This window comes from Rutilus rutilus (assembly GCF_951802725.1).
Source record: "Rutilus rutilus genome assembly, chromosome: 14".
NCBI lineage: Eukaryota > Metazoa > Chordata > Actinopteri > Cypriniformes > Leuciscidae > Rutilus > Rutilus rutilus.
The window spans coordinates 39,344,181-39,370,067 of NC_140219.1; the positions used below are offsets into that span (position 1 = coordinate 39,344,181).

Sequence of the window (25,887 nt, forward strand, 5' to 3'; positions counted from 1 at the left end):
CATGTGTTCTGGCTCCGACTCTTTTTACAGTCAGAGTCTTTCATATGAGCTCATTTCTTTTTGTGCGCAGTATCTTAAACTATTTGCTCTCCATGTACAAAACTAAATATCACCGAGTTGTAAAGAGGACTTTCTACAACCTAAAAGCTTTAAAGACCGTTCAAACATATAGACAGTCCTCTCAGAAATCTGACTGGACACAATCAAGCTTTGTGATAGGAGACTCGTCATCATGTGATCTTTTTGATGAACTCAGAGCTTCTCCTGTTTGGGCTGTTAGACACTGAGGTGATTAAACACTCGATAAACATGCACAACTTGTGAAACACGAGTGTGTTTAATTATTTTAAGACAGTTTTCATACAGTAACTTTGTATATAGGACAGGTTATGCATCCAATTTAAATACAGATGACATGGGCAATAATACAATGTATTACAACATTTAAATTCTTGTTATTAATTTAAACATTTTAATTCAGATCCAGTTTAACAATGACACAACTGTAAAGGTTCATTTTTATGAAGCTAGTGTTTATTTCTCTTAAACACTTGTTGCACAGTAGAAAATCTACACCTCACTTTGAGATTGTCGACAAATGTCATTAACAAATAAATCCACATTCACATTAATCTTGATTAAAGATCATTTGCAGTAAATGCTGCATCCTAAATTGTACATGTTTTGTTAACTGTATGTAAAACATGTGAAAGTGTTTACTTCGTAATAAGAGAACAATTCAAATTGGAAACAGGAGGCCCTGTACTCTTCACTTTATAGACCACCTCACATGGAAGCTCTGACTTTAACCTCTTCTTTATCTCTACAACTTTAAAGACCTCATAGGGAGGAATCAGCACTTCTGCTTCGTTCTCAAATTGAGAATAGAGGGAGATATCTGCTCCCATGCACGTGACAATCTCAAAGCATGACTTCTCTCCGAACCTCTCTTTATTGCCGTAATCACCCAGGGAGGCTGAGGTGAAAGAGCCAAAGCGAAACTCTTTGTTTAAAACATCTTGGCTAAAGGAACTGTCGACTCTACGGTAGCCAGTGAGACATTGTTTTTCCTGTTTGGCTCTTAAAGCTTGAATGGCAGTAGTCAGGAAAAAATGAAGTGCGTGATACCCGAATGCGTTCTTGTACTGAGGTCTCTGGGTTCGAACTTTATTGTTGAAATCAAGATACACACCACTTTTGTCAGTGTAAGTACGAATAGCTACAATCTGATATTTTTTTTGTTGGTCCCTGTTTTTTTTTACCAGTGATTCTTGGCTCTCCCAGACCGCTTTAAATTTTGAGTTGTTGTTCTTCTCATTCTTCAGGTATTTTGTTACCACCTCCTTCTTCATTTCTTGATCGCACCCTTTGTACATGTCGTCAACAGAGTCTTCAGCCATGTCCAGTGGAAGCACAATGTTTCCCCCAGCTCTAGCCCTAGCTACAGCACCAGATTCACCTGCCTCCTGCAAAGAAATAATAGACATTTTGAGAACATTAATCTTGTTTTCTGGTCATCTTACAGATGTTGGTGCACAGCAGTAACAATAAAGCAACCCTACCATTGCAATTCCTGTAGAGACTCCGTAAGTGAGAAGCACTGCTGCCAAAACAGCCATCATTGCCATCTTCCACCACAGCAGAAACCTGGAGACACAGCTGTTAGATTAAATAATCTCTGGCAACTTGTGGAGTCGAGTAGAAAGACCCGTCAATGCGACAACATGGTCTGGGTACAGTACTCTTAAGAAGCAACTGATGAAGTGTAAACGTGGGTGTAAGATACAGTAAAACATGTCATTAGTGTCCTTTAATAAGGAAGAGGTGGTTGTCGAAGATAGACATGACCAAAAATGGCCAAGTAATGGTTTCACACCTCTGTGACGAAAGAGAGCCACAAAGACTCCTCCTGTTGATAACAGCTGCCTTGAACTGGAACAAAACATAATATTAATAATGTTTTATTTTGTAAAGATGAAAGTAGGCTAGTTTCTCTCAAGTATTCAAGAATAGAATGTTGTTGTCACTGAAAACTAAAAGTACAACACTTATCCTCTGAGATGTAGAGTAGTAGAAGTATAAAGCTGCATAACATGCAAATAAAGGTACAAGTACCTTAACTCTGGCAGAGATGTGTTTGAGGTAATTTAGAAGTAGTGTCTTCATTACTTAGTTTATCCACCAGAGAGTACTGACGACAACACAAACCTTATTCATAGCTTCTTTCCTGCACACACGTAGCTCAGTGTTTTACAGAACTAAACAGATTTAAACACTGTAAAATGTCCTGCTCAGTCTCAGTGCATGTCTTTAATATCATTTAAAATGTTTGTTTTCTTACATGCTTGTGTAAAAGGGAGGAAAATCAGTCGAGATGTTTTATAAACTCTAAAACGCAGATATGTTTTAATGATCTGGTCATTCCACTGCAGTTCAGGTTAATTTTCATGGGAGGCTGTGTGGACAAACAAAAATAGTTGTCAATTCATAAGAAAACTGAATCCACACACACACACACACACACACACACACACACACACACACACACACACACACACACACACACACACACACACACACACACACACACACTCACTCACTCACACTCTCACACATATACACACACACACACACACACACTCACACACGCACACACACATTTGATGAGTTGATGTGTGTCACAAGCAACTTCCTGCTCACACAGACCTCGGCTGCTCAGTGAGTTCATCTGCTGGCTTCCTCCTCCACCGCTCACATCTTAATCACACATGAAAATAACATGTTCTCTGTCTTTAGTTCTTTACAGGGGAAATAGCAGGTGTAGAAAAGGAATGGACGCTTTTGGATGTTTAAAATGAGCTGGGGTCCGTTCTTCGTACGTTGCTTATTACATCCGAGATCAAATGACACATCCAAGATGATATCATCGTGCGAATCATGATCTGGCTAACTCGGTTCTTCGAACACACTTGCCGGATATGATTAGTATCGCTGGATTGAGTTATCTGAGATAATTGTGCGTTCATGCACTGGTGTAAAGGGGATATGTATCGATAGTAGAAACATTGATCAGCAGCGCTGCTATTGGCTGTTCAGCGTGGCCAAAGAGCGGCTCAGTTTCTCTCCTCAGCAGAGCAAGAACTAATAGTCGAAGTTTATTCGGAATTTTAATGTTTAATCAAAACGCCAGGGAACACCTCAAAGTCTGCAAAAGCCAGGAGAGAGGGCTGGCAAAGAGAGGCAGACAATTTAAATCCGTTAGAAGTGGCCATGCTAGATGTTTTTATCACTTATTAGCCTATATTTTTGTATTTTAATAATTGCATAATTACTTTGTTCATTGTAATGTCAGAGTCGCCACACTAGAACATGGGAACAAATAAAAGTGAAGTACAAACATATTCTACATAATGGTAATTTTTAGTTATATTATAGTCTCTTCTATAAAAGCACTGTTAAATAAATGGTGTTCTGTTTATAAAAGCAATCAAGAAAAAGGCTGAGAAAAAAGAAAAGATCTTACTCTCCAACACTGTAAAATAATGTTTGCTGCATTAAATTAAGGCCGTATAGTCATTTCAGCTGTTAAATCTTGAGTAATGATGAATTGCTTTGACTTGTGAAAGTGAAAACTGATAAACTTATGTTAATGTAAAAATATTTTGCCATGAGTTATTGATCACATTTTTCCCGAGTGTAGTTCATTGTAATGACATTGTGTTTTCCTCTTCTGTGCACTTTTACATAATACACCAACACTTGTGTCTGTTCCCAAGAAAGTGGAGCTGAAATATGTGCAGTAAGTGGACATTTCCTAACTTTCCAAAGGGAAGAAAGTATAAGACTTTGTAATGTCCATTTGTTTCCATTGCACTGGACAGTGAATAAACCCTCTCAGATAACTGTCATATGGAGGAACTAGCCTACCTGCAAATGCATAAATAACTTTACTTCATTTATACTTGTATGCTTTATGGCTGCAATATAAGTTGCAGGATTCCACATCTACAGAAAGGCCTACAGAAGAGTCTGCACACACAGAGGACACATAGGCCTACAGGTGGGCAGTGGATAGCCAACGTCTCCTTTTTATTTGTTGCATGAGGCATGTGTCTAATATCTCTTGTTGCAGGCACTTGACCACTGGCTTTTCTTTACAAAGAACAATTGAAATAAAACTCAAGGAACTAAGCATATTTGTCTTTTATTAAACATTTAATGAAAAGTGTTTTTTTTTTGGCAATGTTGTGTAATATGGAACATGCAACACAGGCCCTGTCAGGTGTGCAACCCTCAGAGTTATCAGACACTGAAATCTTCCCTTTAGTTAGCCAAAGTTCATTTCATTGTGTGCCCTTGTCCTGGCTACAGCTGCATTGTAACTGGTTTGGGTCAGGGAATGGGGTCATAAACACCTGTCTGCAGGAACATGTCATAATCACCTATGAAGAAATGCAGTTCTGTTAGGATCAGCATAAGTGTATGTAATACAGTGAGCTTGATATTTAATTGTGGAACTTTTCTTACCACTTTCAAATAATGTGCATAAATGTGAATCTCTGAAAATGCTTAAGTCATACACAGATCCTGGCCATTTTGCTTTCACATTTGTGATATGGAAGATTTTAGTCAACTGCCTTTTTTTATTTGATATAATATTACTAATCTGGAATATTAAGAATCACAATAGTAACTGGGCTGCACATTTACATTGTGAACCCCCTTTCTGTTCACATAATCCCCTTCATTGAGGCCTTGATGGCAGTCTATGGTAGCCTATAGTCTATGGTACCAATCACGTTAGTGAAGCCTGAGTGACATATCTGTAATCGGCATGGTCATGATTGTATGATCTTCATAAAAACTTATGATAGCCTAAAAAAAAAAGAAGAAAAAAACTGCTTTAGCCTACAACATTGGGTCTTAAGTGGCTTGGAAACGCCACAAAAAAACTAAAACTGTTTTTTAAACATAAAAGCGACAAAAAGCGAGAAAAAAAATATATCTCAGAAAGAAAGTGCACTATCACGCTGCGCTGGACTTCCCGTATCAGCTCCGCTTATGAAGCCGGGATCTATACTGTTAACATGAAATAAGCTGCTCCTGAGCAGGTTTAAGTTTGCGCACATGTTGCTATGACAGCAAGTGCAGGATGAGCGTCGAAGAACCAAACAATCCAAGATCATGCCAAATCGCCAACAATCAAATCCAGCTAAGTGAGTTAGCGACGTACGAAGAACGGGCCCCATGTCTAGCGATTGGTTATTGTTGGTTGTGTGTGTTTGTGAGCACATGGCTTGTCTTGTTATGCTTCCCTGTGCCATGTGCTCTCCTGTCTATTGTCTGACATCTTGTTACATCTTGTTACCTGATTATTGGTTCATACCACCTGTCCTCACTCATTACCTGCCTTGTTTGCTGTCCTTTGCCAGATCGTTGTTGCACTTAGTCTTATGACATCCTTACCCTGCCTGTCTGATGATTCCTGTCGTGTGTGTTCCTGCAAAGTCAAGTCAAGTCAAGTCAGTAATGCCCCTTTTGCCCAAGTAAAGGTTTTTTTATTTTTAATTTTTAATTTTTTTTTTTACTTGGATTATACATTTTTTTTTTGTGATTAACTTTTTATTGAAAGTTAACATAAACATAGACAAAACAGCACTCAAACACTAACCGTCACCACAGTAAAAAAAAAAAAAAAAAAAAAAAAAGAAACAAGTCAAAACCAAGGGAAACATATGTACACACTTAATACCAGTAACATAAAAGACAAAAGAGAAGATGGGCCCATAAAATTAAAAAGAAAACAAATAAACACATGTTATAGTCCTTTAAGGAGCATATTCAGTTCAACAACCAAATATCCCCAGTCCGACACAGTTTGGGGCTTTGCCCGGTTAAATCTGGCTGTTGAGTATTCTAAATTAGCCATTGATTGCACATTCAACAACCAGTGTTTCAGTAAATTTATCTCTGAATTAAACCAATATTCTAGAATTGTTTTTTTCGCTGCTGTAAAGCCACAAAAAAGCATTCTCCTATATGTTACTTTAAAATTCAAAATGGTGTCATCATTTAACAAACATAAACAAGGATCTGGAACTATGGTAGTCCAGAGTATTTTACCCATAATGTCACATACATGAGTCCATAACGTGTTCACTTTCGCACATTCCCAAAACATATGCAAAACTGTCCCAACAGAAGAACTCGGACATAAAGTACAATTGGGAGTTGATAATAAACCCATTCTATAACGTTTGTAAGGAGTGGCATACGATCTATGAATTACTTTAAAGTTGATCAATTGATTTTACTTGGATTATACATTAGATTTGTTTTGAAGTCTAAGTCTGTCAGTAATTTTTTGACAAATATTGAGGTTACGTACCATATATAGGAGGACTAGAAGTTAGGAAACTTACCTGTCATGGTAAAGTGGTTCTAGTTGCTGTTTTTGTTGGCAGCTGGTGTAAGGGTGGGTGGGTGTTTCTTTGTTTGTCTTTTTTTATTTATTTTTATTTGTTTTATTTATGTGCAATCATTATTACACCACTTTATATCCTAATATGCTACAAGCAAGGTGTGTTGTTGGCTGGGTTGTTTATGGGGAGGCTCAGAAATCTGGTCATGTTCATAGAATTAACTATCCATGTCTGTGATGAGTAACAAGGCGGCACCTCGTGGTGCACTGAAATTCACCAGTTGTTAAAGGACTGAATTTTCTGAGAAATAAAGTTCTTAATTATTTGAAACATTTGAATACTAGCATAGCTTTTATTCACGTTTCACAGCTGGCGAACGATCCCGGCTTCAGCGTCATCACTACGACACGGCATTATTACGGCTTTTGTTCACACAGCGCTCGTTCCGGGACTGAACACGGCAATGTTACCTAGGTCCCCAACCCGGCATCGATGCCGGTATCATTCCCGGGTCGTGTTTGCGTTCATGCAGAAGGCGTTCTGGCAATTTGCCGGCAATTTCCCGGGTTCAAAGCGCTGTGTGAAAGGGGCTATTCATATATCAGTTCCTTTGACCCCAATGGGCATTTTATTATGATTAGAGGAGAGATCAGTGGAGTTTGCTTGATTTTGGACAATGTATATGGTCCTAATTGGGATGATGAGGCTTTTTTAAAAAAAGTTCTGTTTTCCCTACCTGATTTTAGAGCCCTAACCCGGCCCTGGCCCGTGGTGTTCAAGCCCTACCCGGCCCCAGCCCGACAACGGCTGCAATTTTTCAGCCCAAACCCGACCCGACCCGAGACCAACATCAATATCACTTTAAGCTCTTTCTGACGCGTGCTCTTTGATGCACGCTGTCTCTGCTACACGCAAACACACGCTACTAAAAGGTAAACTTTTATTATAGGCCTGAAACATCATGCCCAATCATGCCCACACATATTGAACAGACTGTCCATTACAGAGAAGCATAAGCATGAAGAGAGAATATAGCGCTACGGGATCCAACCGCAAAAATAAGTAAATAAATGGCCTACCTTTCTTTGCTTTTAAGTAACTGAAGAACAATGTTCAAAACAATGTTAAAAAATAAAGAACTCTTCGCCAACTGGCTAATGTTAAATAATATTAATTAAAAAAATAAAAATCCAACTTCTCCCTGATCCTCTGCATGGTCTGTCACCTGACGCGTGCGTATATACGTATTGCGTTTGTGTTGCTTAGGCGATGTATAATATTTATAATATAATAAATATAACAATATTTCATACACACTATGTGATGCACGTATATTATGGGCACAATGAAAGGAGAGAAGCTAAATAAGCCAGAGTCCGACCCGAGCCCGATCTGTAAAAGTAAGCCCGAATGGGCTTAGCGTGTCGGGTCCCGAATGGGCTTAGCGTGTCGGGTCCCGACGGGCTTGCAGACCTCTACCTGATTTGCATTCCAACCAACTAATTCTGGGTGGGGATCTTAACTTCTGTTTAGACCCTTTTCTAGATCGCTCCTCATCTAGGCCCTGTGTGCAGTCTAAATCCAGCAAGATTATTCAGCTATTTATGGAGCAATATGCGGTTTCTGATTTGTGGTGCTTTTTTAACTCCAACACAAAAGTTTCTCCCGCATTGTTCAACCTGTATATGCTCCCAATGAGCCAAATAATGAGAAAGAACCAAATCTCTTACTACAGCTATGCAGACGACACACAGCTCTACTTAGCCCTATCGCCCAACGATTACAGCCCCATTGACTCCCTGTGCCAATGCATTGATGAAGTCAACAGTTGGATGTGTCAAAACTTTCTTCAGTTAAACAAAGACAAAACTGAAGTCATTGCGTTTGGAAACAAAGATGAAGTTCTCAAGGTGAACGCATACCTTCACTCTAGGGGTCAAACAACTAAACATCAAGTCAGGAATCTTGGTGTGACACTAGAGTCAGACCTTAGTTTCAGTAGTCATGTCAAAGCAATAACTAAATCAGCATACTATCATCTGAAAAATATTGCAAGAATTAGATGCTTTGTTTCCAGACAAGACTTAGAGAAGCTTGTTCATGCTTTCATCACCAGCAGGGTGGATTACTGTAATGGACTCCTCACTGGCCTTCCCAAAAAGACCATAAGACAGTTGCAGCTCATACAGAACGCTGCCGCCAGGATTCTGAGCAGAACCAGAACATATGAACACATCACACCAGTCCTCAGGTCTTTACACTGGCTCCCAGTTAGATTTAGGATTGATTTTAAAGTATTATTACTGGTATATAAATCATTCAATGGCCTAGGACCTCAATACATTGCAGATATGCTCACTGAATATAAACCCAACAGATCACTCAGATCATTAGGATCATATCAGCTAGAAATACCAAGGGTTCACTCTAAACATGGTGAGTCCGCTTTAGCTCTTATGCTGGAACAGCTTCCAGAGGAGATCAGATGTGCTCCTACAGTCACTTTCACATCCAGACTCAAAACACATCTGTTTAGCTATGCATTTACTGAATGAGCACTGTGCCAATGTTCGTCCGACTGTTTGTACTGTATTATATTTTTTATTTTTCTAAACTGTTTTAATTATTCTTATTTCTTTTTATTATTTTAATTTCTTCTATGTAAAGCACTTTGAATTGCCATTGTGTATGAAATGTGCTATATAAATAAACTTGCCTTGCCTTGCCTTGCCTTGCATTGACTATTTTCTGGTTGATAATAAATAGCTTTCATTGGCTTGCTCATGTATATACAATGCTATTGTTATTTCAGACCATGCTGCCGTTACATTCGGCCTGGCTTTACCAGGCCTTTCAGTGTCCCGGTCTCCTTAATAAAGCCCATATTCCTCTGCATTCTTGAGTCCTCACTACAACCTATACCTCAACCCGTCACATATGCAGTGCGGGGGTAAACCACACTGTTATATCTCTTATATCAGAGTTAGTGATGGCCGGTTCGTGAACGAATCGTTCTTTTGAACCGGTTCTTTTTAGTGAACTGGTCGAACCAGTACACTAAATCGGACTGAATCGTTCGAAACAGTTCGCGTCTTGCGTCAGCGCTGATCCACAAGTTAAGTTACTCACTTTCGGACATGCCTGAGTCCTGACAGTCCATTCGACTCAAAATAAACCAATATCCCGGAGTAGGCATATATGTTACTCCAGTAACTCCAACAGTTCACTGAACTGAGACATGTTGTGCTGAGAGAAGTGATGAGCACGAGCAGTTGATACTGAGCATGCGCGCACTACCGAACGTACAGGTACAGCGGTTCTCGGATCACCAGTACAGAACTGTGAACTGTTTCTTTCGGACGCGTTCGATACGGAGAACCGATGAGCTGAGCATGCGTGCAATTTTTTCAGAGGGACGAAATGCATGTTTCTTAAGTATTTTACTGAACATCAATAAGTGTAACAAAATAAAACATGTTAGAAACATGTTTATCACATAGGCTACTGCCTTTTTACTGTGTTATTTTTAAGATTGTAAACAATGAATGGATTATAAAACTAAACATTTATTATTATACTAAAACATTATTTTCAGGAACAGATAATTTAATTTCTAAGTAAGGTGATATACGTTTTTGACGTAGCCTAAACTCTTTCCAAGGTTTTAAAGGGTGCAAATGTTTATAATGTGTTAATCAAAACATAACGTATTAAACATACTGGGCATGCATCGAGTTTTTAGTTTTGTCGACTGATTTAGCCTAGTAAGGTTTCAGTAGTTTTCAGCTCACACACAGGCATGCTACGGTTCTCGAGTCAAGAACTGGTTGTTGCAGCAGTTCTCGGATCACCAGCACAGAACCGAGAACTGTTTCTTTCGGACACGTTCGATACGGAGAACCGATGAGCTGGAGAGACTGCGCATGCGTGATCGCACCGTCTCTGAACCGAACTTTCTTTTGGCCAACTGATGCTGTGTTTATACTGTCTGTGCTGTGCTGTTACATGAGCACGGGTGAACCAATGACTTGAATGAGGGGCCGAATTCGGCGAAATGTAAGTTTATTTAATTGCAAATAAAATAAAAATGATGAAGACCAGTTTATTCACTTTAAGACATGTAAAACATGCGCGTTTGCGCATTGCCTTAGGCCTACTACAGGGTTAATTTTCAAAACGTAAATGTAAGAAACCTATCCAAAATGATTATGACGATGAGTACATTATTTAACTGAAGTTATGATTACAAATGCCTTTATTTGAATGTATATTTATACGCCGGGATGATAGAATTGACGTCATTACGTGATGACGTAAAAGAACTGGTGAACCGGTTTTTTGAACCGGTTCATTGAAACGAACTGTCCGAAAGAACCGGTTCGCGGAAAAGAACCGGACTTCCCATCACTAATCAGAGTCAGGATGTCTTCTGGTGCCTGGCACGTTTATTGAACCAACCAGATAAGAGAAATTGTAGTGTTAATGATGCTTGCAAAACTCAGAATAGTGAGAGAATCGTGCCTAAAAGAAAGACAGAACAGAAGACAGAATAGAAAAATGGAAGTCGGAGGAATACAGATCATATTTATCAGCATGAAGCTGCAGTTTCACAATTCATGAGTTGCACTTACAAAAAGCAGTAAAATGCTGCAAATCTTTTTTTTCTTACACTTGAAACATGATTTACACCTTTACAAATCTTCTCTTGCACATGCAAATTTAATTAATGCTTGCAATCTTGTGTAGACTTTCACATATCTAACTTTGCGCATGCAAATCTTTTAGGTATCATTTTACCTTCATAGGACTGAAATTGTTGTTCAAAGATTGTTTGTTTCTTTGATAATTTTTTATTATTACACTTTTTTTTTAATATAATTTACTTTGATAGGTCTACTCCTGTCGGCGCCCAAATTATTTGGTTTTAAACAAGTTATTTAATTATTGATTTAAATAGTTGTTTGGGGCCACCACCGTTAGAAGCTGTGCTCTACTTTTCGGCATTATGGCAAGTTGTCAACAACAACCAGAAAGAATCATGTTTTTTTCCTCGTTCATCACTTAAAGTATATCAAGTTTATTGCTTTCACTGTACATTTACTGATGTATCAGAGATGATAATCTGAAACACCAAACTGTGATGAAATGTGTGAAAACATGTCCATTCATCTCAAGAAATGACTCGCTGCAAAAATAATCCCTATTTATAATTGAAAAGACAAAATATTTCATGATAATCAAAGTGAAAACATTCATGAGGTATTAATGTCGGCTTGATATATAAGTTACGATACGTCGCTATTGTGACACATGTCCGAGTGAAACGGCTTCTGGAACAAGAACAAATGTGGGCGGGGCTTGATTTTGTCTATAGGGAATTGATTGGATGGTTGTGGTTTGCTATTGGTGGATCTCATGTGAGTGACAGGTCGTCCAGTAAACACGTCATAAGAGAAGAGTTGCAAAAGGGAGGGGAATTCATTTTGATTCATAGTTACAAGAGCACATGAATTTAACAAAATAATGTAGTGCATGAATAAATAATTTATAATAAATACTGCAATATACAATAAAAATAAGATTTGGCAATTTTGATTTCATGGTGACTTAAAGGAATTGTAATTCTGGACACAGTTTTCAGTCCTGCAGTACCAGTGTACTATTTGGGATACAGAATTACTGAACTTTTAATGTTGTCGTCTTGCTTCTCTCTTACTTATATTCTTTAAATGTGTCTCTGAGACTGTTTAAACACAATGTGTGTGGAAACTAAAAACTTGGCAGGAATGAGGCCCTTCAGGACCAGGAACGAGGAACTGCTTTGCAGACACACCTGTTTTACACACGTCACTGAAACACAGAACCAGGAAACAAGAATCACATGAGTTCAGAGAAAGAGAAACTGAAGTGTAGTTGAGCTGGTGTGTGTTTGTGTCTCTGTATTCTTGCAGTAAAATGGCAGAAGCCAGAATATCTCAGGATGAGTTCCTGTGTCCAGTGTGTCTGGATCTCCTGAAGGATCCAGTGGCCATTCCCTGTGGACACAGTTACTGTAAGATCTGTATTACAGGCTGCTGGGATCAGGAGGATCAGAAGAGAGTCTACAGCTGCCCTCGGTGCAGACAGACCTTCAGGCCAAGACCTGCTTTAGCTGTAAACACCATGCTGGCTGAAGTGGTGGAGAAACTGAGGAAGACTAAGCTTGCTGCTGACTGTTACGCTGGAGCTGGAAACGTGCGGTGTGACGTCTGTACTCGAAGAAAACGCAAAGCCGTCAAGTCCTGTCTGGTGTGTCTGAAGTCTTACTGTCAGAATCACCTTAAAGAACATGAGAGTTTGTTTAAAGGAAAGAGACACAATCTGACTGATGCCACTGGACGACTGCAGGAGATGATCTGCCAGAAACACAACAAGCTCCTGGAGGTTTTCTGCCGCACTGATCAGAAGTGTATATGTGTGCTGTGTACGAAGCATGAACATAAAAAGCATGACACTGTATCAGCTGAAGCACAGAGGACAGAGACACAGGTATGAACTTAAAGAGATATCATTATGCTCATTTAAAGGCTCATCATTTTGTTAATGGGGTCTACTAGGAAACATTTACATAATTTAATGTCTGTTTTCACTCTGTCTGAACACCGTTTTAGTTTCAGTTCCTCTGAAACGCACCTCCTGAAAATCGCAGTCTGCTCTGATTGGTCAGTCGGCCCCAGTCTGTTGTGATTGGTCAGTCGGCCCCAGTCTGCTCTGATTGGTCAGTCGGCCCCAGTCTGTTGTGATTGGTCAGTCGGCCCCAGTCTGTTGTGATTGGTCAGTCGGCCCCAGTCTGTTGTGATTGGTCAGTCGGCCCCAGTCTGCTCTGATTGGTCAGTCGGCCCCAGTCTGTTCTGATTGGTCAGTCGGCCCCAGTCTGCTCTGATTGGTCAGTCGGCCCCAGTCTGCTCTGATTGGTCAGTCGGCCCCAGTCTGTTGTGATTGGTCAGTCGGCCCCAGTCTGCTCTGATTGGTCAGTCGGCCCCAGTCTGCTCTGATTGGTCAGTCGGCCCCAGTCTGCTCTGATTGGTCAGTCGGCCCCAGTCTGTTGTGATTGGTCAGTCGGCCCCAGTCTGTTGTGATTGGTCAGTCGGCCCCAGTCTGCTCTGATTGGTCAGTCGGCCCCAGTCTGCTCTGATTGGTCAGTCGGCCCCAGTCTGTTGTGATTGGTCAGTCGGCCCCAGTCTGTTGTGATTGGTCAGTCGGCCCCAGTCTGTTGTGATTGGTCAGTCGGCCCCAGTCTGCTCTGATTGGTCAGTCGGCCCCAGTCTGTTGTGATTGGTCAGTCGGCCCCAGTCTGCTCTGATTGGTCTACTGCTTAGAGTGTGTGTCGGAAATGAGAACACAACAAAATATTGAGATTATTGTATATTGCTGAGGAATAATGACAATGAACAATGACTTCTGCTTACATATGTTCATAATCATGTACAAATTAAAAGTACTTGTTAACCATCAAGTTAGTCTGCATTAGGAAGGCCATATAAAGGGTTTAGGCTGAATAAAGACTACAATGGAGGCGTTTCAAGAAGTTCAGAAACCGTGACACTGATATAGAGAGTAACTCCCTTTGGAGAGTTTGCAGAAGTTTTTCTTGCTCAAGCAGTAACAGATGAATGTCCCATCTGACTGCATATTAAAAGTCAATATGGTCTTCAAAAAGGACATTAAGTTAGAATGAGAGACATTCTTCAGAATATCTTCTTTTGTGTAATGCAAGAGAAAAAATCTAGTTTGGAAAAACCTGAGGATGAGAAAACAATGAAAGTATTTACATTTTTGGGTGAACTATCCCTATAAAACTAGGCATTGATGAAATAATGCTGGCACTTATGAATAAACCTGTAACCTTATCATGTAAGATCTTCAACCCCTCAGTCTAACCACTTCACCTATAATGGATTCATATCTGTTTACTTGATGATTTATGTGATGCTTCTCCTGTTATGGGTTTGTCCTTTAGCACCAGCTGAAGGAGACGCAGAGGTCGTTCCAGCAGAGGATCCAGCAGAGAGAGAAAGATCTTCAGCAGCTGAGAGAGGCTGTGGCGTCTCATAAGGTGAGTCTGGAGAAGAAGAGAAGTTTGAGACGTCTCAGTCAGGACTCACTGAAGCTCACTGTGTGATTGTGATGTGTGTGTGTAACAGCGCTCTGCACACACAGCAGTGGAGGACAGTGAGAGGATCTTCACTGAGCTCATCCGCTCCATCGAGAGAAGCCGCTCTGAGGCGACACAGCGGATCAGAGATCAGGAAAAGACTGCAGTGAGTCGAGCTGAAGGACGACTGGAGCGACTGCAGCAGGAGATCAATGATCTGAGGAGGAGAGACGCTGAGCTGGAGCAGCTTTCACACACACAGGATCACATACACTTCCTGCAGGTAACAGAGATCGAGAAGAACAGGGTCATAGTGGTCTTGAGCAGGCGACTCAGAGAAACATTTCATGAGAGCAGAATGAGCCGCTGACTGAAGTGTTGATCTGTGCGTTCGGTTATTATATAATCATCAGTCAGACTCTCATCTGATCTTCTTCTTTTGAAAGAGACGCACTTACAAATAGATTTCAGATCTAGAAATCTCTGAAGAAAACATTTTTCTGAAATCTCGATAGAGCTTCCAGACAGCAACTGCACAAAACTTCACTAATATTTAACATTTGTTTTACAACAATGTGAAATCCATGAACTTGATGCTACCAGTTATGGGACCCCAGCTAATTTTCATAACTATTTGATTGGAACACAAATTAATGAATTATTCAAAGGGAATAAGGCTCTACATTAGCAATGCTTCAGTGTATTTAAACCACAAAGCCTGACCTTGGGATCATGTCCTAAGAGTCCTTGTGAATTTCACAGCTACTAACTGCTCAAAAGTTATAAATAATGGTCAATCTACTCATTGCCTTTAAACTGCTTTTCCTGATCAGATCTGCTCAACTCTGCCATGTGTCTTGATGCACTTGATCTATTACATTTATGTTATTTGCAGATGTTTGATCATCCAAGTGATTTCCTAGAAAGTTCACATATAGTGTAAGTGGCAAATGCTAGAATGATGCAAGAGCTCTAACATGATGTAATGACTATGAGAAGAATGAAGCTGATGCTGTGAAAGTGCTGGATTGAGGAGAGTTACTAAAGATCAGCAAGAGCTGCACACATCTGGCAGTAGAGCAGGTTATTGATGAAGTGCGGAGGTGATGAGCTTTGATTTCTGTTTCCTCTAGAGTTTCCAGTCTCTCTCAGCTCCTCCTGAATCTACAGGTGTGAATGACAATCCCTTCAGTTCTTTCTCCTCTTTTGATGGCGTAAGAGAATCTGTCCGTCAGTTGAGAGACAAACTGGAGAGTTTCTGCAAGGAGGACCTCAGGAAGATCTCTGACGGAGGTAAAGTCCTGGGGCCTCGTGTATAAATGTTGCATACGCACAAAAGGCATTGAAATGTGTATTGGGATTTATAAAACATAAATGTGTGCGCACCGTCCAAACACTCTAGACTGTGTCAAGTCAAGTCTCCTTCATTTATATAGCGCTTTTAACACAGATTGTTCCAAAGCAGCTTCACAGCGACAACAGGAGATTACAGTAACAGAGAATGTTTTCGCTTTACAGCAGCTCTAGAATAAAGTTATTGTCCAGCTAAAGATAGTTTTGATTAAACTAGTGAACTAGTGTGTAACGGACGTAAGCCAGTAAGTTAGTAAGCTGTTCTTGTAAACCTCACTCCCCTGGCCTCAAGAGGCGCGCCAGCAACTGACGCTAGCAGCTGTGGTCTTTAGCATCCTTGTTAGCGTGTCCGCCTCCCACGCCGGAGACTCCCGTTCGAATCCCACTCGGAGGTGGTCGATTAGAATCAGTGACGTGCATACGCACTCTTTTACTGGAGTGAGTGAAGTAATGAAGTAAGAGAAAGGGTTAAACTGTTTTCATTTTGATGTAGGCTACACATTTAAATATTTCACTCTCATTATTGGAGTTAAGCAAGAATTACTGTATATGAATTTGCTCTTCTGATGGTTTTCAGCTTTCTCTTTCTGCAAATTGTATAGTTGTATGGTGTATAGCGATATGACCCAGCACCCAAAATACTATCAGAACACTCCAACGCAGCCTTTATTCTTCACGAAAGATGGATAAAAAGCGCACAGGAGATAAAAACCTTGAAAGAATTATATACGACCCGCCAAATCACAGAGATGCCGATTCGCGTGGGACTAATATCATCACCTCGGCGTTCGGTGGAATATGGGCGGTCATTTGCGGGGGAATTTTTACTTTACAAATTACAGACATGGTCGATTCGCACGGGATTAAGATCACAGACAACCTCCGCAATTATTACACATGACTAGAGGTCACCAGGTCATACTAATCCCATGCGAATAGGGCTTTAGATTATACCGATTATAACTGTGTAATAAATCCAAAGTATCAAAACATACAATCCACAATATAAATAAATAATATCTGCACTCGATGCACAACATGTTAATATACACAGAGACATTAGCCATAAATATAAAACACAATCTACTAGTAGGTGAAGATAGTAACACTTACTTTTTTGGCATTGATGCGCACAGTATACGTATGAAACTCTCCGAACACGGTGAAAGAAAAGCTCTCAGCAGCAGCAGTGCCATGTCTTGAGTGTTGAAGCACATTAATACCAGAGATGCCCGTACACCATTATTCTGTCATCTGTGCAAATAATCACACTCTTCATGTCTGTTCATTTCCACAGTCACTTTCACCAACATTGTTCCCAGGACCAGGAACTACTTCCTACAATGTAAGTCGCTGAGAAAACAGTGTAGAGTGTTCTTCCTGTAGAAGGTGAAAGAGAACATGACAGAAGAGTTTTATAGTTGATCATGTAAATGATGATTGCACAGGATATCTGACAAACTGTACTGGGACACTGCTGATATATTGAACATGAATTCAGCTACTGTACATTAAAAGATCAGACAGATTCATAATTCCTGATTGTGATGTGTTTTATCTCCATCAGATTCCCAGCCACTCACTCTGGATCCGAACACAGCGAATGTATGGCTCGGTCTGTCTGAGGAGAACAGAGTGATTACATACTCTTTACCAGAGCTTGAGTGGGATCCTGATCATCCAGACAGATTTGAATGTCATCTTCAGGTGTTGTGTAGAGATTTTGTGTGTGGACGCTCTTACTGGGAGATTGAGTGGAGTGGTGAGATAGTGTTAATATCAGTGTCATATAAGAGCATCAGCAGGAAGGGATCGGGTGATGAGTGTGGATTTGGACGTAATGATCAGTCCTGGAGTTTGGTCTGCACTCCCTCCAGTTACTCATTCACACACAAAAAGACAGAGACTAAACTCCCTGTAAAGCCCATCAGCAGTAGAACAGGAATGTATGTGGATCACAGTATAGTAGGAGTGTGTGAGGATTACAGTAGAGTAGGAGTGTGTGAGGATTACAGTAGAGTAGGAGTGTGTGAGGATTACAGTAGAGTAGGAGTGTATGTGGATCACAGTGCAGGAACTCTGTCCTTCTACAGCGTCAGCGGAGACACACTGAGCCTCATACACACAGTCCAGACCACATTCACTCAGCCGCTCTATCCGGGGTTTGGGGTTGGTGGCTCAGTGAAACTGTGTTGATGAATGAGAATAGACTGTAGAGAGATTCTACCCATAATGCTTTGAGCTGCATGATAAATCAGTAACAGTGAGATGTTACAGAGTCTCTTATTTCCTCTTCATTACATTAATAACAGCTGAACTTCTGTCACTGAAATATCATGTCAGAATAACTGTGTAATAAATCCTCATATAGACAGTAAGATCAGTGTGTGTGAGACAGTCATGATGAGTGACGGTGCGTATCTGTGCTTTTCTTAAACTATTTGTGTTGATGGAAATCTGTCATCCAGTTCTTATTGTAATGTCATCACCTTTCAATTGAATTGATCACACACAGGATTCATTAAAATGTGTTATTCAATCAGAGAATATGATGAAGTGTAATGTTTCAGTAAAGGATGTTTCTTCTGCATCTAGCAGCTCGTTCAGACACAAGCGACCCATGCGATCTACATTTTTAGCTGTATCAGATCAAATTTATTTGTGATTTGTTTCAGTGCTTTTTTACCTGATTTGTCTTCCCAGTTGATATTAAAATCACCCATCATAATTACTTCCTTCCCTGAGCTGCATTCCCTAAGTAAAGCATTAAATTGTTTAACATGTATTGTAAATCTGTTTTGTTTGTTGAGTCCGTTTCTGTGATTCTGTGTAACTTGTGTATTTGTTGCCCCAGGGCTCCCTTGTAAAAGAGATCTGAATATCTCAATGGGACATCACCTGGTAAAATAAAGGGTAAATAAAAAATAAATAAAAAAATAAAGCACTTCATTTCTAAATAAATACAGATTTTGCAGAGGGTGGTGATGAGGATGAAAGACATTTGTGGTGACAGTGTGACGTCTAAAGAAATACATGGCATGTCTCAGCATGGCATTGAATCTCTTTACATGATATGAGATCTTTAATATAAAACAACAACCCCCCACCTCTGCCCTCAGCTCAATCTTTCCTGAAGGCATTATACCCAGGAATATGCAGAAGATGATGGGGATTTTTATGAAGCTATGTCTCTGATAAACACTGATAATCTAAGTTAGATTCAGCTAGAAGATGTTTAATTTGATCACTTTTTGGAATATTCAGGTGCCCCCCTAACAGACCGTTGGGTTTAGCATGGGGATCCCACAATACTCTGGCATTATTTACAGTCTGAAAACAATTATGTTTTCGTAGTTTCTTAATGGCTGGGTTTAGACCTGTGATTTTTCGTTCCAGATTAGGCAAAGCTATACTGCTGTCATTGGGGACACTGGATTGGGTTTTATTTAAACTGCCAGTTGAAACTCCGGAAAAGTTTTTGGTTGGCCAACGCTTACCTGACCAGCAGCGTAGGGTGTTATTTAATTGTTGTTCGGAGGGAATGGAGCTTGTAGTTTCGAGATCAGCTGTTTGTGTAATGTTAAGGGACTGGGCAACAATCGTGTCCATCTTCATGGGTGCCAGCTCCTGGATCATTCTGGAGGAATTTTGGGGTCGCCATGTGGCAAAGTTGTTGCTGTTTGTCTTCGGGAGCCAGCGTAGTTGTCCGTTGACCAGGTGTTGGCCGCTCCTTCCCACTCCCCGTCAGAGTAAACACCTCATCAGACAGGCCCATGGGTCTCGGTTTACTGGCAGACGTGGCCAGCATGGACTCCAGGGCACTCGAGGGGCAGACAGTGAAATTGGGTGAGAGTCAGAATCTATTTTTGCAGTGTTTATGTTTGTTATGGAATATGCAAGTATTCTATTATAAATATGCCTTTTTGTTTATGATGCACTTATGTATTGTAGTCAACCAAAATGGTAACCTTATATAATAAAAGTGTTTTTATAAAGCAAGACACCAGAAGTTGTTGTTAAACGATTTATTAAGGACGTGTTATATAATGAAAGACACTTTAATAATTGTAACAATATATTGAGTAAAGGGTTTATGAAGAAAACACTGCGATTGTTGATGTAAAATCAACATGTAAACAATGTAAAATTTATTGAGAAAATGGTTTATAAAGAAAAACATCCCACACTTAATGTTTTAAGCATTTATTAAAAAGGATAGTGAGGAACAAGACATGTATTAGAAAGAGCTTTGCCAAAGAAAGAAAAAAAAGGCAAGCATTACCATCTATGTGTTGCAGACGAGACACAGAATGCAACAAAGAAAAGGGCCGAAGAAGGAGGACGAAGAGGCGAAAGGCTTTATATGAACAAGTCCTAGGGAGTTTCCAGGAGGGGATTTCTGAAGATGTCAAAGAGTTGATGGACTTGAAAGGAATGTCCAGGCAGACGCTGATTCACCAAGGACGTCTCCGGTGTTAGATGCCTTGCCATTGCGCCTCATGAAGTTAAAGCCTGTAAACGATTTGGTTTTGATTTACTTTTATTTTTATTTTATATATTAGTATACCTTTTACGTGAACTAGTTAACCTGTATCTAATAAAAAATATATATAATTGAAATTAAGAAGCTCGCCTGCCACAAGTCTCTGTTTTACAAAAGATTGAGCTGAACTAACCATGGAGAAGTCTTCTGTGATCTAAATATTGTAAGGCTGCACATTTCCTATCTGTGTTTGCTGCGATCGTTCCCCTGCGTGCTTCAGCACCAAGGAGAGCAGTCCCCTAAAAAAGAGCTTACACGGGTGGAGCGTGTCTTTTTAAAGATGTCACTCTACCTGTGTGTTTCTGGATTCGGTCGTTACCTGGGATCGTGGGATGGTCACGGACGCTGCATCGCGTGTCTGGTTATTGAACACGTGGAGGCAGCATTTGTTGATGAGTCGTGTTACCCATTGTGGGAAGATGACCATCCCGGAGCTACGGTTGAGACTCTCGTTCCTGCAAAGGGGCAGAGTCCCTGCGCCTCTGCCGCGATCTAACCCTCCTCAGAGGCCTACTTCAGTCAGTAGTGCGGGTGACCTGAGGATCACGGTGAGCGCGCTTCCTTCGGGGAACCAACCCCCTAGGAACCCTCATCCCTCCCACGCTCCGCAGCCAGTAGAGCCGCTGACGGAACATGCTGGTGTCACGGAGTGACAAATGAGGGCGGAACTAAAGTTCGCCGCAATTGTGTCCCCTCCGGTACAATAATAAGGAAACACTACCCCCCCGTGTAAGTGTATATCTGTTGCCCTGCCAACCGGGATGAGGAAATTGACACCAGGTGTGAGCAATTAATTTGGAGCCATGACAAAGCCATGTGGGCATTGAGAAGGATATAAAAAGCCAGTGAAGAGAGACTGTGGTGTGGTTCTCTCCCGTGAGAAGTCGTTCTATTTGAGTGTTGCAGAGAGGAATTGCGGGGTGCAAAGGGAAGTGCTGCTGGAGGGGACTTGAGGAGTGTGGAAGAGTTGTGAAAACACACCGTTTGCCTGGAAGGGAGAGAGATAAGTAATCGACCATCGTATCTCGTACCTGCATGTTTCAACACTGAATTTGAGGTGGATTGGAGTGCTTTGATTGTGCTACCTAAACGTCACTGAGTGAATTATACTGATTCATGTTCGATCTCTTGCCCTCTTCCCCCGTGTTGGAACGGTGATGTGAATCCGTCTATGTCTGTGGAGGAAAACCCTGAAACATCTTTTTCCCAACATTGGAGCTCGTTGCTTGTGGCACGGAGACCCCTGGGTGAGTGCTGGCCTTATCTGCACTTGTTGAAGTGGATTGCAGTGCTTAAATTGACGTTTCCCCCCTCACGTTGCATGTTTGGAGTGAAATTGCCGTGTGTGTGTGGAAGATTTATTTTCTCTTGCCGTGCGCTCCCCACGTGCCATGCTGGTCTACTGTCAGTAATTGGAGCTTAATAATTCGATCGGTCCCATCTGTTGAGGACTAGAAGGAATAGCATCTGTGAGTCAAACTAACCTCTCTGTTTTGAAGTAGTGATTCTGACTGTCTTAGAAGAAGCTCTGTCCAGCCTGTTGACTTAAGTTCGCTACTTGCCTGTCAACCCACCTGTATGGTGAGAAGGTTTGCCCCCCTTGCAACACACGTGAGACTGTACACTCTATCTGCAATCGTGATTTTTGTCTGTCTTAGCAGGAGCTCCGCTCAGCCTGTTGACTTTGAGTCTGCTGCAGCCCTAAGCCCACCTGTACGGTGTGAAGTTATCTGTCCCCTGCAACACACGTGAGAACTGTATACTGCTGTTGAAGTTGATTCTGTCTGTCCTAGAGAAGCTCACCTCAGCCTGCGACTGGAGTCTGCTACAACCCCAAGTCCATTCTGCATGGTGCGAAGTCATCTGTCCCCTGCAACACATGTGAGAATTGTATACTGCTGTTGAAGTTGATTCTGTCTGTTCTAGAGAAGCTCCACTCAGCCCGCGACTTGAACCTGCTACAACCCCAAGTCCATCTGCATGGTGTGAAGTTATCTGTCCCCTGCAACACACGTGAGAACTGTATACTGCTGTTGAAGTTGATTCTGTCTGTCCTAGAGAAGTTCACCTCAGCCTGCGACTTGAGTCTGCTACAACCCCAAGTCCATCTGCATGGTGTGAAGTTATCTGTCCCCTGCAACACACGTGAGAACTGTATACTGCTGTTGAAGTTGATTCTGTCTGTCCTAGAGAAGTTCACCTCAGCCTGCGACTTGAGTCTGCTACAACCCCAAGTCCATTCTGCATGGTGTGAAGTCATCTGTCCCCTGCAACACACGTGAGAATTGTATACCGCTGTTGAAGTTGATTCTGTCTGTTCTAGAGAAGCTCCACTCAGCCTGCGACTTGAATCTGCTATAGCCCCCGGTCCATCTGCATGGTGTGAAGTTATCTGTCCCCTGCAACACACGTAAGAACTGTATACTGTGGTGAAGTTGATTTTGTCTGTCTTAGAGCAGCCCTGCTCAGCTGCGACTTTGAGTCTGTTACAATCCCAAGTCCATCTGCATGGTGCGAAGTTAGCGGTCCCCCGCAACACACGTGAGAGTGGTATATTGCTGTTGAAGTTGATTCTGTCTGTCCAGGAGAAGCTCCGCTCGGCCTGCACTTTGAGTCTGCTATAGCCCCCGGCCCATCTGCATGGTGTGGAGTCACCTGTCCCCGGCAACACACGTGAGGCCTATATACTGCTGTCGAAGCTGACTCTGTCTGTTCTAACTGTCTGCCCTAGAGAAGCTCCGTTCAGCCTGTTGACTCGAGTCTGCTGTAGCCCTAGAGTTCCAACTGTCTACTCACCTGTGGAAACTCACCTGTCTGTCGTCGGTCCCTGTGAACCCTGCATCAGTGTGGGAAGAGGAACAGCCCGACCGTCTACTCACCTGTGGAAACTCACCTGTCTGTCGTCGGTCCCTGTGAACCCTGCATCAGTGTGGGAAGAGGAACAGCCCGACCGTCTACTCACCTGTGGAAACTCACCTGTCTGTCGTCGGTCCCTGTGAACCCTGCATCAGTGTGGGAAGAGGAACAGCCCGACCGTCTGCTCACCTGTGGAAACTCACCTGTCTGTCGTAGGTCCCTGCGGACCCCGCATCAGTGCGGGAAGAGGAACAGCCCCGACCGCATACACACCCGTGGAAATCCATCGATCCATCTCAGGCCATTGCGAACCTTGTATCGGCGTGGGAGTGGGCCCCGGAGACTGCTGCATTGCCTCGATTCCGGGGGAGAAGAGGAAAGGAAGATTTTAGCTTAGGTTATTCAAATTACTTTTAACTTTAATAAAAAGAACTGTGATTCCCTTGAATTCTGTTTCCGTCTCGTCTCTGACACGCTCCTCAGGGTGGTCCTGGTTCAGGGGTGGGCGCAGTCCGGCTTGGCCCATCCCGACCTGTGACAGATTTGGCGTAAGTCGGCAGGGTACCACCTTGAGTTGAGCGATCAGAGTGAGATGGCTGAAGAAGAAGAGCCAGTAGTGCGGCAACCGGCAATGCCGATTTTTATGGGAGCCCCGTGGGCCCAGAAGTACGGAGGCCCTGGATCAGAAGTGAGTTTGTCATGTTGGAAAGCGCAGGTCGAGTACTTAGCCGGACTTCAAGGTCTGAGTGCCCCCCAGAAAGTACAGTTTGTTTTAAATTCCTTGGAAGGAGAAGCAAGAAGAGAGGTACAGGCAGCGCCGGAAGCAAATCGAACGACGGTCCAAGCAATCTTTGAATTTCTCACGGGGCAATATGGAGACACCACCCCGGTAGCTGTCCTGCGAACGCAGTTTTTCAATTGTAGACAAGGGCCTCGACAAAATGTCCGTGCATTCACACTACAGTTGAGGGAACAGTTCTCCCGTTTGAAAGGAAGACAGGATCACGGTCTGGGTGATGAGGAAGTCCTGTTGAGAGATCAGTTTCTATTAGGATTACGAGAAGGCCCTGTGCGTCAGAGTCTGCGGGTCCAACTACGACGAGAACCCGACCTCACTTTTGAAGAGCTGCGTGGAGAAGCTTTAGCCCTTGAATGTGACCATGCTGCGAGCGTAGACCCTCCCAGTTGTCTGGCTACCAACGCCACTAGTGTTCCACCGCCCCCTGCTACATCGGACTGGAAACAGGCCCTTCGGGAGGAGCTGAAGAAGGACGTACGTGAGCAACTGTCCGAACTGTCTAAGTCCCTCGTGGCAGAACTTCGCCGGGAACATCCCCGTTCATTGCCTCCGCCACGGGAGCGGGCGTACTCCGATGGGGGCCATCTCCCAGAACGCCGTCCACTTCGGCCTTTGGGGCCTCGATTCCAGTGGGATGAACAGGGTCGTCCTCTCTGCAATAACTGTGGAGAACCGGGTCATTATTTCCGTCAGTGCTCCTCCAGACGGGCATTGCAGGGGGGTTTTTAGAGCGTCCGGCCACTGTGGGTCAAGTGGTCGGGACCCCCTTGTTAGACCCTCAGCTTCCCACACTCCCCAACGAACACCTGGTGGGCCGTTGCCCGGTTGTGGCGATTCAGGTCAACGGCCAGGAAGTACAATGCCTCCTGGACACCGGGTCGCAAGTAACCTTGTTTGCGGAGAGCCTGACTCATGAGTTATTTGGTGCCCAGGGTCGGTCGACGGCCGAAGCCCCCTGGTTGACCCTGCGTGGGGCAAATGGACTTGACATACCATACGTTGGATATTTGGTGATGGATCTGGAGATACACGGGGTTGTGGTACCCCAGAAGGGAGTAGTGGTGGTGCGAGATGGCTGTCTGGGGTCTCATCGGGCCCTACTGGGCATGAACGTGATCTCTGAGTGTTGGGAGGAACTGTTCCGGGGCAGACCAGTGCGAGCTGCCTCGTCATCGGATGGCCAGGAGTGGGATCGGGTGAGAGCCGACTGTCGCCGGGTTTGCCTGGCCGAGCAGCAGGGCGAACGGGAGAGTACTGGGAGAGTGGCCTGCCGTTATGCCTTGTCCGTTCCCGCTCGAAGTGAAGCCGTGGTCTGGGCCAGGGTGCCCTCTCGGCTTTATAGCCCCCAGGAGTGGGTTTTGGTGGAGCCCTATCCGGATGGCCCCAAGGTGGAAGTTGCTCGGGGGCTGGCGTCCGCAAGGAGAGGCCGAGTCTCAGTTAGAGTCCGAAACACAAATTCTTTCCCGATCCATCTATACCGCCATCAACGCCTGGCCCGAGTTACCTCGGTGAAGCCCCATCAAATTCGAGAACAGGGAGAAGTGGAATTCTGTCGAGTAAGTCCAACAGTGGTAGAGGTGGCCCTGGCACAAACGGGTCGACACGTGGAAGAGGTTGGAGGAAGACTGCCGACACACCTGGAAGGAGAGTCGTTACGTGGAGAGGGATTGAAAGAGGACCAAGTCCAACAACTCCAATGTTTCTTGACGAAATGGCAACATTTGTTCTCTACCCACGACGAGGACTACGGCCGTACGGATGCAGTTAAGCACCAGATCCC

General features: G+C 42.8%; 2 protein-coding genes across 3 annotated transcripts; one reads left to right on the forward strand and one right to left on the reverse strand.

The window, feature by feature from the left end:
• Positions 1–324: 324 nt before the first annotated feature.
• On the reverse strand, positions 325–17,182 carry LOC311304263 (ecto-ADP-ribosyltransferase 5-like). 2 transcript variants are annotated; one of them, XM_084431191.1, is made up of 6 exons: positions 17,023–17,182; positions 5,407–5,500; positions 2,116–2,455; positions 1,877–1,932; positions 1,563–1,647; positions 325–1,466 (listed from the first exon to the last, which is right to left on the reverse strand). In XM_084431191.1, the coding sequence occupies exons 3-6, from the start codon at positions 2,164–2,166 to the stop codon at positions 717–719; spliced, it is 942 nt and encodes a 313-aa protein (XP_084287317.1). In that variant the 5' UTR covers positions 2,167–2,455; positions 5,407–5,500; positions 17,023–17,182; the 3' UTR covers positions 325–716. The 2 variants fall into 2 exon arrangements, with proteins under 2 accessions (XP_084287317.1, XP_084287316.1); XM_084431190.1 differs by lacking the exon at positions 17,023–17,182 and having other exon boundaries at positions 5,407–5,644.
• Positions 12,081–18,283, forward strand: LOC311304261 (tripartite motif-containing protein 16-like). The gene is made up of 6 exons (XM_084431188.1): positions 12,081–12,950; positions 14,422–14,517; positions 14,606–14,839; positions 15,690–15,849; positions 17,207–17,254; positions 17,477–18,283. The coding sequence occupies exons 1-6, from the start codon at positions 12,378–12,380 to the stop codon at positions 18,103–18,105; spliced, it is 1,740 nt and encodes a 579-aa protein (XP_084287314.1). The 5' UTR covers positions 12,081–12,377; the 3' UTR covers positions 18,106–18,283.
• The last annotated feature ends 7,604 nt before the right edge of the window (positions 18,284–25,887 follow it).

Excerpts from the sequence above, each read along its gene's own strand:
- LOC311304263 (XM_084431191.1), bottom strand. The coding sequence starts at position 2,166 with ATGAAGACACTACTTCTAAATTACCTCAAACACATCTCTGCCAGAGTT. Across the intron at positions 1,933-2,115 it reads ACATCTCTGCCAGAGTTAAG|TTCAAGGCAGCTGTTATCAA; the intron begins GTACTTGTACCT and ends GTTTTGTTCCAG. Across the intron at positions 1,467-1,562 it reads TCTCTACAGGAATTGCAATG|GAGGCAGGTGAATCTGGTGC; the intron begins GTAGGGTTGCTT and ends ATTTCTTTGCAG.
- LOC311304261 (XM_084431188.1), top strand. The coding sequence starts at position 12,378 with ATGGCAGAAGCCAGAATATCTCAGGATGAGTTCCTGTGTCCAGTGTGT. Across the intron at positions 14,840-15,689 it reads ATCACATACACTTCCTGCAG|AGTTTCCAGTCTCTCTCAGC; the intron begins GTAACAGAGATC and ends TGTTTCCTCTAG. Across the intron at positions 17,255-17,476 it reads CAGGAACTACTTCCTACAAT|ATTCCCAGCCACTCACTCTG; the intron begins GTAAGTCGCTGA and ends TATCTCCATCAG.